This window comes from Electrona antarctica, assembly GCF_951216825.1.
Source record: "Electrona antarctica genome assembly, chromosome: 10".
NCBI classification, from domain to species: domain Eukaryota; kingdom Metazoa; phylum Chordata; class Actinopteri; order Myctophiformes; family Myctophidae; genus Electrona; species Electrona antarctica.
In genome coordinates this window covers 52,647,094-52,664,680 of record NC_136791.1, presented here as the reverse complement: position 1 = coordinate 52,664,680, position 17,587 = coordinate 52,647,094, and the positions used below count along the sequence as shown (strand labels likewise).

At 45.8% G+C, this 17,587-nt stretch overlaps 1 protein-coding gene across 1 annotated transcript; it reads right to left on the bottom strand.

Moving 5' to 3' along the window:
• Positions 1–15,424: 15,424 nt before the first annotated feature.
• On the bottom strand, positions 15,425–16,372 carry LOC306931468 (serine/threonine-protein kinase pim-3-like; the record flags this gene model as incomplete). The annotated part of the gene is made up of 1 exon (XM_079512869.1): positions 15,425–16,372. One exon carries the CDS (start codon positions 16,370–16,372, stop codon positions 15,425–15,427), a length of 948 nt encoding a protein of 315 aa, XP_079368995.1.
• Between the last annotated feature and the right edge of the window lie 1,215 nt (positions 16,373–17,587).

The window sequence follows — 17,587 nt, the reverse complement described above, 5'->3', positions numbered from 1 at the left end:
ACTCTGTCTGTCCAACAGTAATGTATGCAGTCAGTGGTGGGAGCTATTTATAGAAGCCTGGAAATACCACAACTTCCTATTCTCTGCCAGTTTCAAGCAGATGTTGAGAATGTGTTATAGAGTGGAGTATTTAAACTCTGGTTAGTATACATTTTAAATCTGAAAGCGCGAGGGTAGCTGGGGGTGGGGCTAGTCACCTTTTTCCATTTATGATGCTTGGGCATGTCTTCTCAGTTCAGTTCTGATGCACCTTAAAATAATGCTTGTTATTCTTGTACCATGCACCAGCAGACACAATACAGGATAAGGAACCTTATGAGAATGCACATGGACTGTGGAAAGCAAAACAGTTCCTTAAACGCAGACACTGTGTGCTTGATAATGACACATGGTTTTGAACAGTAAAATCCATAGTGTTAATTTAGCTCTGTGCGTGTACAAATGTAACCCAATCTTCCAAAAGTATACAACAGTATCAAGACAGTGTCCATTGTTCTAAATGGTAAATGGTGCATTTATATAGCGCCTTTATCCAAGGCGCTTTACATAGATTGTGCATTACATTCACCCATTCATACACCGATTGCGGCGGAAGCAATTTGGGGTTCAGTGTCTTGCCCAAGGAAACTTCGACATGTAGACAGGAGGAGCCGGGATTCGAACCGCCGACCCACGGATCATTGGACGACCTGCTCTACCTCCTGAGCAGTCGCTCACAGTCCAGCCCACAGTCGCAGCGCTTAAGGTAGATTGAGGTGTCGCCAGTGTCCCCATGACAGTTGATTAACACAGCGCTTCTCAAAGTGGGATCCCCAGGGGTCCTTGGGAGTGTTCTAGGGGGTCCCCAGCTAAATTAGTTAATAGCCTCACAATGATTTGAACCACTTTAATACTAAGCTCAATGTCGTGTCGTGCCCATGCAGGCTGCCTCTAGTGATTATCTAGGTTATATGCCTAGCGTAGACAAAAAGGGACAGAAATGCGTATTTATTAGCTCGCCACAAAACAAGACGGAGTACAATAATGACATGTGTATCTGGGACAGCCAGTCGGTGACATCAGCCATTACATTGCTTCTCAACATCGTATCCCACGTCACGGGCAGAACCACACGTTGGAGCGGTTACCACCGCTCAAAAATCAATCAATTCAATTGATCACATGACTATAGAGATCATGTTTACCGATTTGTGTGAAAACACACAAAAAGTGTGTTTTACATAACAGGCCTCCTGGTGGTGCTATAAAAGGCACATGTGAAAAATGCAGGGCAAAGGATTTTCCTTGGCCTTTAGGGAGTGCACATACAAAGGTTTACGCAGATCGGTGCAGTTATAGGCAATAAAGCAAATCAGCATGTTATAGTGCCAGTGTGCCACCATGATGATTTGAAAATGTTCAATTGGCATTTCTTCTGTTCTCTGCCTAGTGGGAATGTGCATGCATTTTGTTCAAAACGGAGCACTCCTGCAAACTGTGGAAGCCAAATTTAGCCAATCAGGATGGAATATGAACAACAACAATATGACTAGTTTTTTCTGGATGTTGGGGCAGCATACCGATTCTACAAGGATACATACACGTTAGGATAATGCTGAGGATTGACATTCCTCTGTCTGACCAAAAGATGTGGATGTGGATTCTGGAAGGTCTCTTCTGCCTCTCTTCTGACAAAATGTGCTGCTCCCCTGACCCAGTGGTTCTAAACCTTTTCAGGCTGTGACCCCCCAAAATAATCATATTTGAACTGGGGACCCCCACCCTGACAAGCATTTGGAATGTAGGGGTTGAGGCATTACATTTAGTTTGAATCGATTCCACAGATAAATATTGTGAAAATACCGTAGCCGATCTAGAAGCTCACATTGCGAGGCGTTGTGAGCTTGTAGATCGGCTACCACAATTGCTGCCTCTTTCTTATTGATAATTTGGCCAGTGTTTGGCCAGTTTTATAGTATAGTTTGTTGATTAACTTTTGATGCAGTAAAGTAATTTTTGAGGCATTAAAAAGGTCTTAAAAGTCATTAAATTGTCACTTCACTGTCATCTGGGGAGCCCCTCAAAATTATGTGGGGTCCTGAACCACAGGTTGAGATTTTGAGAACCACTGCCCTGAACAACTATGAGCATGACGTGTGTTCCATCCTGCAGCTACTGGGAATGAAAGGCTACTTTCATTCCCAGTAGCTGCAGAACTTTCATTCCCAGTACTTTCCTACTGCTATACGCCAAGGCCATAGTCACAGCCTTAGCTAGAACACTGACGCCTCAGTGATATTAGAAACATTCTCCCTGCGTTCATAAAACCTTCTCACTTGTCGTCTTGATGTCTGGGCCTGCCACTTGCCTACAAAGGATTAGCTACTTGACCTTGCTGTATGAGTCTGCAGCTTGCTTACAGAGGCATAACAACTACACTCTGCTAAACTCACAACACAAGACAAATTATCAGCCTAATTTACTTCCTTTGCCTGGACATTACATTCAGACACACCTTCTATCGTTAACTTCTATTGTTCCATTGTGGTCCTATGTATTCAATTTAGACATTTAAAGACATATACAATAATATACAAACCACCAAAAAAGACCACCCGGCTGCAAATGGTCAAATTAGACGTTAATAGGACCAGTTACCATTTGCAAACAGGTGCTCTTTTATGGCGGTTTTGAAGGAGGGACACTTGAGGTCTGTTGGTAGGGCATTCTGTTGTGTTGGAAAAGACTGACACGCACACACGTTTCAACGTCAACACATACTCTGCCTTTTACTCAAGTCTCACACAGTACAGATCATACTTCCTTGTTCTAGAGCGCACTCCGCGCGTAAACTCAACATCCCATAATAACCACACCTCTTAAGGGGACCTAACCTCTATATAGGAACATACAGCAAACCCCCTGTATACAGTGTGTTATTAGAACATAACATTTCTCCCCCCCTCAAAAGAACCAACAGCATACCCCCCCCCCCAAACTGAAAGTATAATCAAAATGGCAGAACAACATGACAGCATGAATAAATGTACTAGGCAAGAGTCTGTGACGAAAACTGCTAAACTAAGCATGGTAACTTGTGACATAGTCCTGCAAGGTAACAGGCCGAGCCCTGGCCCGCACCGGCCTTGGGTCCGGCACCACAGCCTCCTGGTGTGGCGCTGCAGGGGGTGGGGCAGGGGCGGGGGGTGGAACCGGGGCTGGGGGTGGCCCCGGATCAGTGGCCATGGTGTAGGGGAATGGTAACGGGGCTTGTGTCTCGGCCGTGTGCTCAGAGAAGGGTGCTGGGACTTTCCTCAGCCTACTAGCGTGCCACCGCGAGCCGTCGTCGAGCAGGAATGTGGCGGGGCCGAGAAGGCGTCTGACCTGTCTGGGCTCGGACCAGAACGAGGCCATCTTGTTGTGTCGGTGTGGCCGTCGAGCCCTGACCCAGTCGGAGACCTGAAGGGATGGTGGCCTCGCCCTGCGCTTCTTGTCAACCCTGTCCTTTGTCTCCCGCTGCCGCGCGGCAACAGTATCTCGGATTTGGGTCAGGGAGGGTCTGGGAAAGTTTCCATTTGGTGCTCGGAGCCTGTGCAATGGCAGTTCCAATTCTCGGCCGAGCATCAGAAACGCTGGTGACACCAGAGTGGTGGAGTGTTGGCTCGCTCTGTAGTGCAGCAAGGTCTGGTTGAGTGCCTCTTCGAATGCACAGCCTTGAGCCAGGTGTGCACGGATTCCGTTCTTCAGCGTTGCGTTGAAACGCTCTACTCCACCATTGGCCTGTGGGTGGTAGAAAGCAGTTCGGATGTGTTTGACACCCCTGCTGGCAAGAAAGTCAGAGAACTCTGCAGACGTCATCTGAGGTCCATTATCTGTCGTCACGGCCCGAGGCACCCCCCAGCGTGAAAAGAGGCCATCCAGTATCCGGATTAAGACGTGCGACGTCACTGTCCCCACCGGCACCACCTCCGGCCACTTGGAGTGGAGATCATACACGACCACCAGGAAGCGCTGGTGGTGGGGAACACCACGGCCATGGATCTCCCCACAGATGTCCAGTTGTACATGTTCCCAGGGGCGGGAAGGCCAGGGGAGCGGCTGTAGGGGAGGGGTTGACGGGGGTCCGGTTTTCCCACTGAGGAGGCATGGTGAGCAGTCCTGGACCAGATGCTCTATATCGCGGTCGATGGCTGGCCACCACACCAGCTCACGGCACCGCTGCTTGAGTTTCACGATTCCCAAGTGGCCTTCATGCGCCATTGATAGAACACGTGCACGCAGAGTGTTTGGGATAACGGTGCAGAGCCCCCTCGAGACACAAGTGTCTGCCCAGCAGGAGAGCTCGTCTTTTATCCTAGCAAACGGCTTCAACTCCTCAGGGATGCAGGACGGCCAGCCGTTTCTGATGTACGTGCACAGCTTGGATAGCATTGGGTCTCTTTCCGATTCAGTTTTCAGTTCCTCCAGTGTGACTACTGGCTGTAACGGTGTATAGAGCGCTTGGATGAGAGCCGGTTCCTCATCGTATGACGGGACAGAAGGGGTTGGGGCTGTGATGGAGCGAGAAAGGAGGTCTGCCACCACATTTTCCCTGCCTGGCGTGAAGATGAGGTCATAATGGTACTGGCGGAGCCGTTCCGCCCAACGATGGAGTCGGAGTGGCTTGTGACCCGAGCCCGACGTCGAGAGCACTGTTGTGAGGGCCTGGTGGTCTGTCCTGATGGCGAAATGACGGCCATAGACATACATGTGCCATCGTTCACATGCCCACACACAGGCCAATGCCTCACGTTCACCCACGGAGTACCTCTGCTCTGTGGGTGTCAGGGCCCGAGATGCGAAGGCGATCGGTCTCTCTGTGCCGTCATGAAGCTGCGACAGGACAGCTCCAACTGCAGCAGCGGAGGCGTCGCAGGTGATGAAGGTTGGGCTGGAGAGGCTGAAATGGGCGAGGACAGGAGGTGAGGTTAATTGTGTCTTCAGCATGGAAAAGGACTCAGCGCACTGTGGTGACCAGTCCCAGGGCTCCTCCTTCTTCAGGAGCTGGCGGAGGGGTGCTGTCGTGTGAGAGTAGTTGGGCAGGAAACGCAAATAATAAGCGGTCATTCCCAGGAATGAGGCGACCTGTGCGGCGGAGGTCGGTTCTGGGATGCGCTGTATTGCCTCGACGTTGGAAGAGAGAGGTGCAATGCCATCTGCTGAGAGGCGGAAGCCGATGAAGTCCACAGTCTGCACTGAGAAGAGACATTTCTCGCTGTTCAGGGTCAGGTGATGTTTGGTGAGAGCCTCAAACACTCTGTGTAACCGGGCATCGTGGGTGGCTTGGTCTGGCCCATGCACCACGATGTCATCCAGGTACACTGCTGTCCCTGGGACCCCAGCCATAATCGTGGACATGACCTTTTGGAAGCAGCTGGGGGCAGAGCTAAGACCAAACGGCATGCGTGTGTACCTGAAGACCCCAGCGTGTGTCACAAATGCTGTCAGGTCCCGGCTGGCTGGGTGAAGGGGAACTTGCAGGTAGCCCTGGCGCAAATCCAATTTTGAGAAGACTGTTGAGCCATGGAAGAGAGTGGTGAGCTCCTCAGCTGTAGGTAGAGGGTATTTGTCTGGGATGACAGCTTTGTTGACCTGTCGCAGATCCACGCAGACTCTGAGACCCCCTGACTTTTTCTGTGCGACCACCAGGTTTGAGATCCAAGGTGCTGCATTTATTGGCTCGATGATGCCCTCTTCTAGCAGGGAGGTGAGCTCAGCCGTGACGCCCTCCCGGAAGGCGAGTGGGAGGCGCCTGAGGGGCTGAATAACCGGTCTCACGGCAGGGTCAACCAGGGGTCGATGAGTGAATGCTGTCAAGCAGCCCAGGCCGTCGAACAGCGCTGGCCACTGCTGTTGTATATTCGGGGAAACCTGCATTATAGCCCTTCCACTATTGTCCATTAGAGAGAAGCCCAGCTCGATGAAGAGATCCAGGCCAAGGAGGTTGGTACCCCGCTGTGCCACATGAAAAGGGAATGAGGGAAGGTGCGTCGTACCGTAGCAGACAGGCAGGTCAAGGGTGCCCACTATCTCAATGGCAGAATTTGCATACCCCCGCAAGCTTGTGGATGGGGGTCCTAGTGGCTTGTGGGAAAAGAATTTCCTGTACGTGGTCAGATTGAGGAGCGACGCTGCAGCCGCAGTATCTAGGATGAGTGGCACACTAACCTCCCCCAGCTGCACTGTGCAGGTTTTGAATGATACTTGTGTAGAACGTATATTACTAATTTCTGTGTATCCAGAACCAGACTGGGGAAACCTGTGCTGCTGTGCCACATTGGTTGGAGCTGAACGACAGACTTTAGCAAAATGATTTAGTTTAGAACACTTTCTGCAAGCCTGTCCACGAGCAGGGCACTGTGATGCCCTTGTGTCATGGGAATTAGATCCACAGTTGCTGCAATTGCGTCTGGGGCCCACAGTGGGGCGCTGTCTACTCATTTGCTGCACAGCCAGGCTGTCGTCAGTGGGCGGGGCAAATTGTGATGACGCGTCCGTGTGCTGCAGCTGTTGTGCCAGTGTTAGCGTTGTGTGTTGTCGTGCTGCAGGGCTGGCTAGCAGAGCAGAGCATTCTAGGGCAGATTCCACTTGTAAAGCTACTTTGATTGCATCGGTCAATGTCAAATCGTCAGGTTCCATTAATAGTTTTTCTCGTGTCTTGTCACATGACGTGCCTTCTATCAGTTGGTCTCTGATCATTTGGTCATGCAACGCTCCATATTCGCAGGCTCGTGTTAGCTCACGTAGATCAGCCACAAAACTCTGTATTGACTCACCGGGTCGTTGGTGACGCCTCCTGAGTCTGTATCGCCGTATGAGGACTCGTTGTTTTCCAGAGAAATGATCCGTCAGCAGCTTGACTGTATCAGCGAAAGTTGTAGCTGTCCCGAGCGCTCCAAGGACTCGCTGGCCCTCGGTACCGAGACAGTGGACGAGGAGAGCCGTCTTCCTTTTGTCTGGAAGCTGCTCGTCGGAGAATCCCAACGCATCAATATAGGCATTAAAACCTGTAAGCCAACGTGTCCATGGCACTGTGGGTTCCCCGGGCACCGCGAGAAACACTTCGGGTGGGGGAAGACTAAATCCAGCCATCCTTGTCGCCAAATGTTGTGTTGGAAAAGACTGACACGCACACACGTTTCAACGTCAACACATACTCTGCCTTTTACTCAAGTCTCACACAGTACAGATCATACTTCCTTGTTCTAGAGCGCACTCCGCGCGTAAACTCAACATCCCATAATAACCACACCTCTTAAGGGGACCTAACCTCTATATAGGAACATACAGCAAACCCCCTGTATACAGTGTGTTATTAGAACATAACACATTCCACATTCTGGTGGCATAAAAGTAGAACGAATTTGACCTCATTTTTGTGCCGAATCTGTGTTGAGTGAGATCAGTGGAGTTCCTTCTGGTGTTGTAGTCCTGTGACGAACAGTCAAAAAGTGCTTTAGTTTTCGAGATACCCCTACCGGGCTTAGGACCAAACACAACATAGTTTTTCCTCATCTCTAAGGCCTCCCATACATGAAATGGATTCTTGTATAAAAATATTTTACTGCAAAAGTGGTGAAATTGATATTTAAAGTTATACACCCCAAAGTAAAAATACAGCCTGTCCGTCTGGGGATTAAGGCATATAAACTCATGTAGATTCACAATGGAAGCTCTGAGAGGTTTACAACTTGGCATACCTGAAGCCAGGACATCCCTCTACATTCTAAAAAACGAATAATGTCAATATGTGAATGTAAATATGAGATATAGACATTTGAACACATACCTACAATAGGCGGAAATGTAAATCTATGTAGAGTGTCTTCTTTACTTTGTAGTGACTCTGACATGGATTGTCATAGCAACACATATGAGGGCTTGTATGGAAGGTGTGGTTCTGCTGAATTGAGCAATACCAATTATTGTGTAACTGTAGCTTGAATACTCGTGGAGTTATGGCACTAAACGTATATGGTTTCCCAAATGGGAGGAAATAAAGCAGTCCTAATGAAATCTACAGTATCAAACAGATTCGTTTTATTTTGACTTCACTTATGCAAGGGTGGTGAAATTATAACAAATTCACTTGAGTAGAAGTCCCTAAAATATATGAAATGTCACAAATGAGAAATTGTGAAAGTATATATGCAGCTTCAACAATAGTAGGCTACAGAGAGAAATGCAGCCCTACAATAGAACTACCTACTAACTATTATTTAGCACACCTGGATGAGGGAAACCAAGCTCAATGCTCAATGTTATCCTCATACCAGCAAGTCATTCATTCATGTAGAGTTGATATAATCATTGTTTGCTTAAGGTAAAGTTGTATTTATCTTCACCGCATCTGCATTGTATTGCCTATGGCTTTCTTCATAAAAGGTAAATCATTGCAAATATTTTGGAATATGAAAAGGATATATATTTGGAATAATGGCAAATCAAGTAGCTATCTGACCTAGCTTTAAGTTCCATTTAGTGTAACATACTAATAGAGCATGTCCAGTAGCCATTGACAATAGTAGAACCCTGACACTGTAGACCTTAGGGCGAGAAAAGGGCGAGGTCACATGCACGCATCGGCCTGGGTGACAGCAGACTGCTGGGCGAGCGCTGGCGCTTTGGCATGGGGAGTCAGATCAACATATGGAATTAATTATGTACTGGCCATATATGGAGCGTGTCTTGAGTATACAGGGATTAATGAGGTCAGATCATACAATATGGAATGTCAGAACAGGTCAGCTCCAGTGTCTAAGGGTTTGAGGTCAGACGTAGAGTTGCTGGCCAATATTGATGACATCAGGGATCTCCATATATGGGAATTCTTATATATGGCCTTAATATTGATGAGGGATCTCCATCCCTGATGATGTCACAAGGTGACTATAACTAACTAACTGACTAACTGACTGACAGTGACAGGACATTTATGTTTTCATAGTAAATGTGATGTGTGGTCGCTATTACAACATGGTTAAAAAAACATCCAAATACAAATAGAAAAAGGAAAGTGACACGGTCAATAATGTCAACCTCCGCAGTAGAAGACCTTCAACACTGAATGTTGCTCAACAGAGAAATGATGCTGATGTTCATAAAACCCTGGCTCCATATACCAACACTAAGCTCTCGTAACCTGATCGTATGAAGATAAATATCATACAATATATAAACTCTGACTGGGAGTTATAATGACATACTGAAGACTGAGCTCTGAGGAAGATGTGATGATGGTCTAAATACAGGAAAATCCTGGAAACTGAAGGAAAATCTCATACATTACAATTTGAATTGTAGATTGAGCTGAAAGGTCTGATGTGGTATGCTCTGAAAGTGTGCCCATGGGATATGCACTGATAGAAGCTGCACGTCCAAGAAAAAATCACACCCGTGTGAACTGAGTGGTGTAAGGTCTTATATAGACTGATCAGCTGTGGTCTGACGTAATGTCTGACGTAATGAAATCACACCCGTGTGAACTGGGTGACCATAGCAACCGTGCTCATTTTTTGGTACGAACAGACAGACAGACAGACACACGTAAACTAACAAAGCCAGTTGTAGGAGTGGTTTACACCACTCAAAAACAGCTGTAGAGCTTCAGATATATTGATGAAGAAAATCATGGACCAGTGTCTTCAGTATGTCATCATAACGCTTAGTTTAGTGTCATCACTTTCATTTAATTAAATTAAAATAGGTGAACATTTGGTCTGCTGTTCTGATTCTTTGTTTTGTCTGGCAGCTGCTTTATTTCCTTTAGAGGTTTAAGGTAGCTTTTATGATGTTTATATAATACAAGAGCAGCCGACGATACAACTTCATCAACCTTCCTCATTGTCTCTGTTACTATTATCAACCTTATTCAGTCTTCTTGATGAGACTGCATGGTGCAGGCATACTCTCACTCTCAACATTTGCTGCTCTGACTGGTGTAGTTTGCTCAGCAACATGATACATGATAAGATATCTTTAATTTGAAGGAAAGTATATTTTCTGTATTTGGAGCCAGGGTTTTCATCATCATCATCATCATCTCTCTGTTGAGCACCATTTAGTATGTGTTGAAGGTCTTCTGCTTTGGGGGTTGTGACATTATGGATCTTGTTTCTTTACTTTTTCTAAATGTTTACCACAGATGATACAAATATTTGGATCCAATGTTTGTACATCACACACTAAAAAAAGAAAAAAAAGACAGACAAATACTTCAGGTTCAGAATTCATCAATCAACTATGTTGTGTCCGACCGTACACTACTATAGTTAGGTACTATGCACAGTAACCATGCTGTTACAAGTGATACTAATGAACCATTCTGGTGAAACAGTCTGGGCTTTTCTATTATGCTACTGGACAGGATCTGTTACACTAAATGGAGCTTAAAGCTAGGTCACTCCAGCGAGCTAAATAGCTACTAGACTTGACAAGGTTCTTCTGCTCTTTTCACATTCCAAAATATTTGCTGTGTCAGTTCATGAAGAAACCCATATAGGCAACACGATGCAGATAGAGCAGATGGAGACAAATACTGTAAAAATTACTTTAATTGCATTGTTCCATAAGTCTTGTCTTATTAATACTGGTAGAACTTAAGACTTAAGACTTAACAGGACATGGGGGAAATATGAGAATTGATTGTGTTTGTTTTGTATAAGGGATGTGAAAAGTTACTGTACATTGCTTTTCTAAATAAAGTAAACAATACAAAATGAAAATTGTGAAAATTGTGGAGGGCAGAGATCCAGGAATCCTGAGTTGGTGTTTGCTAGACTCTCGCAGTAACTAATGACTTGCTGTTATGAGGATAACATTGATCATTGAGCACCCTCATCCAGGTCTGTGCTATATAATAGTAGTTCTATTGTAGGCCTGCATTTCTCTGCAGTATTGTTGCAGCTGCAATATTCTTTTCACAATTTCTCAAGTTTGGGATTTCATACATTTTGGAACTTCTATTCAAGTCAATTTGTTATAATTATTCCACCATTGATAAGTGAAGTCAAAATAAAACTAGAAAGGTGCAATTCTGGGAAATTGCAAGTGTGGTTGCACTGACGTGAGTCACAAAGCATATAGGGACCTGGGAACTGAATTCCGTCTTACCGTTTGTATTCTATATTGTGAAAAAGCTTCACTTTTCTGTTGTGCAAAAGTTAACACAAATCACACCTGTGTGAAGTGAGGGGGGCTAATATATTAAAGTCTAACTCATGTTGATTAGGTGATGTAATGGTGATGTGAAACAAACGGTGTAAACACATTAAATGCCATTAACAATAAAGAGACAATATGACGCAAATGTTCCCTTTATTGGCAATGGCGTTTTAAAAAAAAACATTGAACAAAAAAAAACATTAAACCTCCCTCAAAAAGCACCTTGCTGGCAAAAAAAATCACACCCGTGTGAACTGAGTGGTGTAAGGTCTGTCTGACGTAATGAAATCATGTCTGACGTAATGAAATCACACCCGGGTGTGATTTCATTACCTGGCTTTGTTTGTGCAGAAAAAATGAGCATGGTTGCTATGTTCACCTTGTTCACCCGGGTGTGATTTCATTACGTCATTACAACAGGGTGAACATAGCAACCATGCTCATTTTTTCTGCACAAAAAAGCCAGTTGTAGGAGTGGTTTACACCACTCAAAAATATCGGACAGAGAACAATAGTGTGTTGGTGTTGCCTAGAGCAACCACACTAACTAATACTGTCGATTTCATTAGGACTGTTTTATTCCCCCCATTTGGGACACAATTTACGTTTAGTGCCATAACTCCACGAGTATGCAAGCTACAATTACACAATTGGTATTGCTGGATACAGTAGAACCACACCATTCCTACAAGCCCTCATATGTGTTGCTATGACAATCCATGTCAGAGTCACTGCAAAGTAAAGAAGACACTATACAGATTTACATTTTCGCCTATTGTAGGTATGTGTTCAAATGACTATATCTCATATTTACATTCACATATTGACATTATTATTTTTCTAGAATGTAGAGGGATGTCCTGGCTTCCAATATGCCACATTCTAAACCTCTCAGAGCTTCCATTGTGAATGTACATGAGTTTATATGCCTTAATCCCCAGACGGACAGGCTGTATTTTTAGTTTGAGGTGTATGACTTTAAATATCAATTTCACCACTTTTACAGTAAAATATTTGTATACAAGAATCCATTTCATGTATGGGAGGCCTTAGAGATGAGGAAAAACTATGTTGTGTTTGGTCCTAAGCCCGGTAGGGGTATGCCAATTTCTGGGGGCCATTGTCACAGTACTATTGTGCCTGTGTGTGTCTTTTACGTACACATTGTTACGATCATTCTGGAGGAATGGGTCTAAAGGATTTAGAACAGCAGTTGTAATAGAGATTAGTTTGTAGCAGTACTTGCACGCTCTGCTTTGCAAGGCGCAAGTTGGCACCTCGACAGAGTGCATTTCTAGTTTTTATTATCATTATTGTCTCCACCAGGCCAAAGGCATGGGGAGAGAGTATGTTTTGCACTCCGTCCGTGTTTCATCCTTGTGTGTCCGTCCGTCTGTGTACAGCTAATCTCCGTCACCGTTAACCCGGTCGATGCCACATTTTGCACACACACACTCCCTGGATTCCAACGATGAACCTCTGCCCCAAATTTTCCAGAACGGCCTGTTATAGCCCCACCAACAGGTGGATTTTTGCAAAACACATTTTTGGAACAAAATGCCTCAAATCATCCAATTGCCATCCAAGGCGTAAGAAGAAATGGCACCCTTTTCACATTGGCTTATTATAGCGCCAGCAGGAGGCCACAACCTGACCTGCCCTGGTGGAGACCTGTGCCCCGAGGGGCACTTTTTCTAGTTATTATTATTATTATTATTATTATTCTATACACATAGGTTTAATGTTTGTCTTTAGTTCAATGTGTAATTTACGTCATATTATCTCTTTATTGTTAATAGCGTTTAATGTGTGTGTTTGCACCGTTAGTTTTACATCACCATTACATCACCTATATGAACATGAGTTAGACTTTAATATATTAGCGTCCCTCACTTCACACGGGTGTGATTATTATTAGTTATAGATAACCCCTCACAAAATGATGAAAGAACATAAATTCCTTACAAGAGGAAAATATAACAGGGGGCTCGGTTTCAACAGGGCCAGCAGACAGGGTCTGCTGACCGGGGGAAGCACGGGGGAGGGGGCTTTGTAGTGTGGCATCTAGTGGAACCACAATTCATTAATATAGCATAAATAAGTTGTCTCTCCTTAAAATGAGAGATTTAACTTCTGCTCTGACCAACACCTAGTTGGGGGCATCTGTAGGGGTCTGTATGCTAAATAGATCTGGCTTGCTGATAGCAGCAAACGGCCAGGACACCTACTGTGCTCCTTTGGGCTTCCTGTGACCACATGGAGATGTTGACCACTTTAGGACAAAGGGGGATGGGGAACCTGAGATCACCTTTTCCTTTGTTGTCTCTGTATAAAGAGCCTACTGAAAATGTCTGAACTGAACCGTGTTAGTTGCCCACAAGCTGTGACTCTGTGAGGCTGGTGGGGTGGGTGGCCATGCCAGGGCTGTGAGGCTGGTGGGGTGGGTGGCCATGCCAGGGCTGTGAGGCTGGTGGGGTGGGTGGCCATGCCAGGGCTGTGAGGCTGGTGGGGTGGGTGGCCATGCCAGGGCTCATGATGCAGTATTTTGTCCTCTGACAATAAACGTGGAACTCCGGAACCTTCATTCATCCGCCTGCCAGTGCCTTCATCTGCCTCCGACTTTCTTCTGAGTATTTTTGCTTAAGTATTTAAGTCAAGTCTTTATGTGCTTTATAGGGAGAGAAAGCAGTCTTCCCTCTCTATTTAGTTCATTTACTTGAGTAGAGAGGAGGCTGAGAGTCTGTGAATCTGAGTGACAGTCTGTGAACATCATTGACTATATGCAGGCTGCGGCCATTTGCCATTCAGTTAATGGCAGGCTGGTAACTAGATTAAATTTCAGCCCATACACATACATCTAGGCAACAAAGTCTTATGCACACCTATATGTTCTGAGACGGGTGCATAGGCAGGGCTCAATGTACTCAGAAAGTCCGGACAACTCGCCTTAATATTTCCCGACCACATAAGACAGTATAAATGACTATAAGACATTGTTAAATAAGCTGTTATTGCCTTTTGCTGTCTGAAGAATGTTCATTAGTGGAGTAGACATAGGAACTATAATGTCACCATTAGTTCTAAATTCACAGACTTTTTCCATTTTTCCCTTTATTTATTTAGTTCTTTATATGATGATTTCCTTTCCTGTTCTTTTCATAGAAGTGTATATCTTTACGTCTTTAAATGTTCTGATAAATTGAAACTGGAAGACCCTGCTGTTAACAAGTCTTGCTTTTTGGTCTGCTTTCGTTTGAAATGTACCCATTCTATACTGTGAAATAACATGTATGATCAATCAATCACAGTTCTAATAGGCCTACTTACTGACTGAATTACATCTGAATAGCAAAGCAATATTGACGATGCTTTCATCATAGTTACACATTAGCAAACAGCCAAACACTCAACTCATGTCCGGACAACTCACTTGGAGGTGGAAAAAGGGTGAGTTGTCTTGTTACGGTACACCGTCTGCACTTGCAATACAAACTTTATTTAGCCCATACATCTAAACAGAAAAGTCCTATCTGATTGTATTAAATGAAACAATGTAAAACTCACTAATATTGCAGCTGTACAAAAAGCCTGAATTATTCTCTTTCTGCAAAGTGTTTGTTTAATAAAAATCCACTGTAGACATGTTATGAGCTTTCTTTCCTTGCAGGTGATTTAAGTGATTTTAAGTGTTGCAGTTTGGAAGTGCGTTCCTTCCAAACTCTGCTCTCAAGATGGCCGCGGTCTGCATAAAGTCAATAGTCTCTTCATATGGAGGAGGCGGGGCCCATCAGCTCTGCTTCATATGGAGCACTGGTTCCCAAACAGTGGGTCGGGAACCATTTGTGGTTCACGGATAATTTATGGGTCCCTTTCATTTGTTTCCTACATTTTGTTTTTATAATTATTATTATTTCAAAACATTTTCAAAAAACATTCAAAAAAAAAAAAACCTTTTTCATGAATTAAAAATGTTCAAATTCAATTTCATTCATCAATTTCTTCATTTCATGAAGAAATCAAAGAGAAATGTAAGAAACTTCATGAATTAGAAAACAAATATTTAGAAGTAGTGAGAATAGCCAATCTACAAGCTCACAACGACGCGTTGTGAGCTTGTAGATCTGCCGTTTTCACTAATGTCTTTTGCTCTGCGTTTCGCCCAGGTGGACAGGGCTTCGAGGTTAGGTTTTATAGGCATGATTTCCGCGAGGTAGTAGGCATCGTGTTTGTGAAGTTAAAATTTTCAGGGTTTATATGCGCAGCCTGGGCGACACGCCAATGAAGGAGGGAGTCCCTCCTGCGCCGCCGTGGACTCCGCCGATGCCGTGGAGGAGGGCGTAACGGCGGCGAAGGCCCGGCGCATCCAGGCATGGTCGTAGATCTGCTCCAGCGTGGGCCGATCAAAGGGTTCCGGAGCCATGCACCACCTGATCAAATGCTGGCACTCGGGAGAAACCCTCCGTCCGAAGTGCAGCTCTCCCCGGAGGATCTCCTGTTTCAATTCGAACGGGCTGTTCCCGAACACCATGCTGTACAGCAGCACGCCCAGCGTCCACACCGTCGCCGGGCGACCGTGGTACCTGCCGAAGCGGATGGCCTCGGGCGGGTTGTACTGTGCCGTGCCGCAGAAGTCTGTGTACGCCGTGTCCTTGAGAACGGCTGCTCCGCCAAAGTCGATCAGCTTGACCTCCCCGGTGCGAAGGTCCACCAGCAGGTTCTCGTCCTTGATGTCCCTGTGCACCACGTCGCAGGCATAGCAGTGCAGGACCGCCTCCAGCACCTGGTGGTAGAAGCCCCGGGCCGTGTCCTCGTCCAGGTGGCCCCTCTCGTTGATGAAGTCAAACAGGTCCTTGGACGGCTCCGGCCGCTCCATGACAATAAGCCAGCAGTCGGGCTGCTCGTAGTAGTCCAGCAGGCGGATGACTCCACGAAACCCCGTGGCACTCACTTTGTTCAGGAGCAGGATCTCCAGGGGAACCATGGAGCCGTTAGCGACCTCGCCCCAATGGTACACCATTTCCTTGGTGACATGTTTCACTGCGACCGGGGTGCCATCCGATATCCGGCTGCCCGCATATACAGTTCCAAATCCCCCTTTGCAGAGCACCGGGCCCGTCTGGTATACCCTCTCGAAGGGCTCCTTTTCCACCTTGACGGGCAGTGCCTGCTGCTGGATTCTCAAAAGATCCATGATCAACACGGTGGTCAACCGGAGACCTTCCCTCCTCTATTCCTCTCTAGTTAAAATGCTGAGATTCTCAACCCTTCAAGTTCATTTATAGTCAGTTTCCTCGGCCACCCCCCCAGGCCGGCCCTCCTGTCCATGACATCACAGGTGCTAACACACGTTTTTGTTGAGTGGTGTAAACCACTCCTACAACTGGCTTTTGTGTGCATAAAAAAATGACCATGGTTGCTATGTTCAAAATAATTTCTGACGTAATTAAATCACACCCGGGTGAACTGGATGACCGTAGCAACCGTGGTCATTTTCTCTGCGCAAAAACAGCCAGTTGTGAAATCACATCCAGGTGTGATACATACATTTATCAAAAATGATAGCTTTTTTTACTTAACATATTTTGTGTGATTTCATTACGTCAGACATTACGTCAGACCACAGCTGATCATGCTATATAAAACCTTACACCACTCAGTTCACACGGGTGTGATTTTTTTGACTACGCTGACTTTAGGTTGCTGACTGATTTGTCGTGCCTGATGCCAGGACAACACATTGAGGTTAGACAACACACTCCATATTTGGGCATAGCTGCATTGGGAAGTCTTTATGTGGTTATGGTTGAGTCATGGTGACGTCAGCGTTCTTTTTGTCAGGCATGCCCAAATATGGAGTGTATGCAGACGTCAGAATGATGTCAGAACAGGCCGGCTCCATATATGGACACTGGGCCCTGTCCAGAGCCCGGGCAGAGGTCTTTTTGGGGCGGTTCTGGAGAACTGTGGGTCCGACCGACTCGATAACGGGCACTGCACCCCCTGTGGTGGTGTGGAACGTGTGTGTCGAATTTTAAGTCGGTGGGGCGAACGGTTCTCGAGTTACGTGGATTCAGACATACAGACGTACAGAGACTTTTTGCGACCGCATTTCCTGTTAGTGTGTCACACCAGGCAAGCCCCGAGGTCATCGTGACGTCATGTGACATCAGCCACTCATACCAGGCAAGCCCCGAGGTCATCGTGACATCACGTGACATAAGCCACCATATATGGTGCCCAGGTCATCGTGACATAATCAGGGATGGATATCCCTAATGTCATATAGTAAATGCGACCTGCTGTCGCAGTTAAGCCCATATATGGAGATCCCTGATATCATCAATATTGGCCAGCAACTCTACATCTGACCTCAAACCTCAAACCCTTAGATGTAGAACAGGTTCTG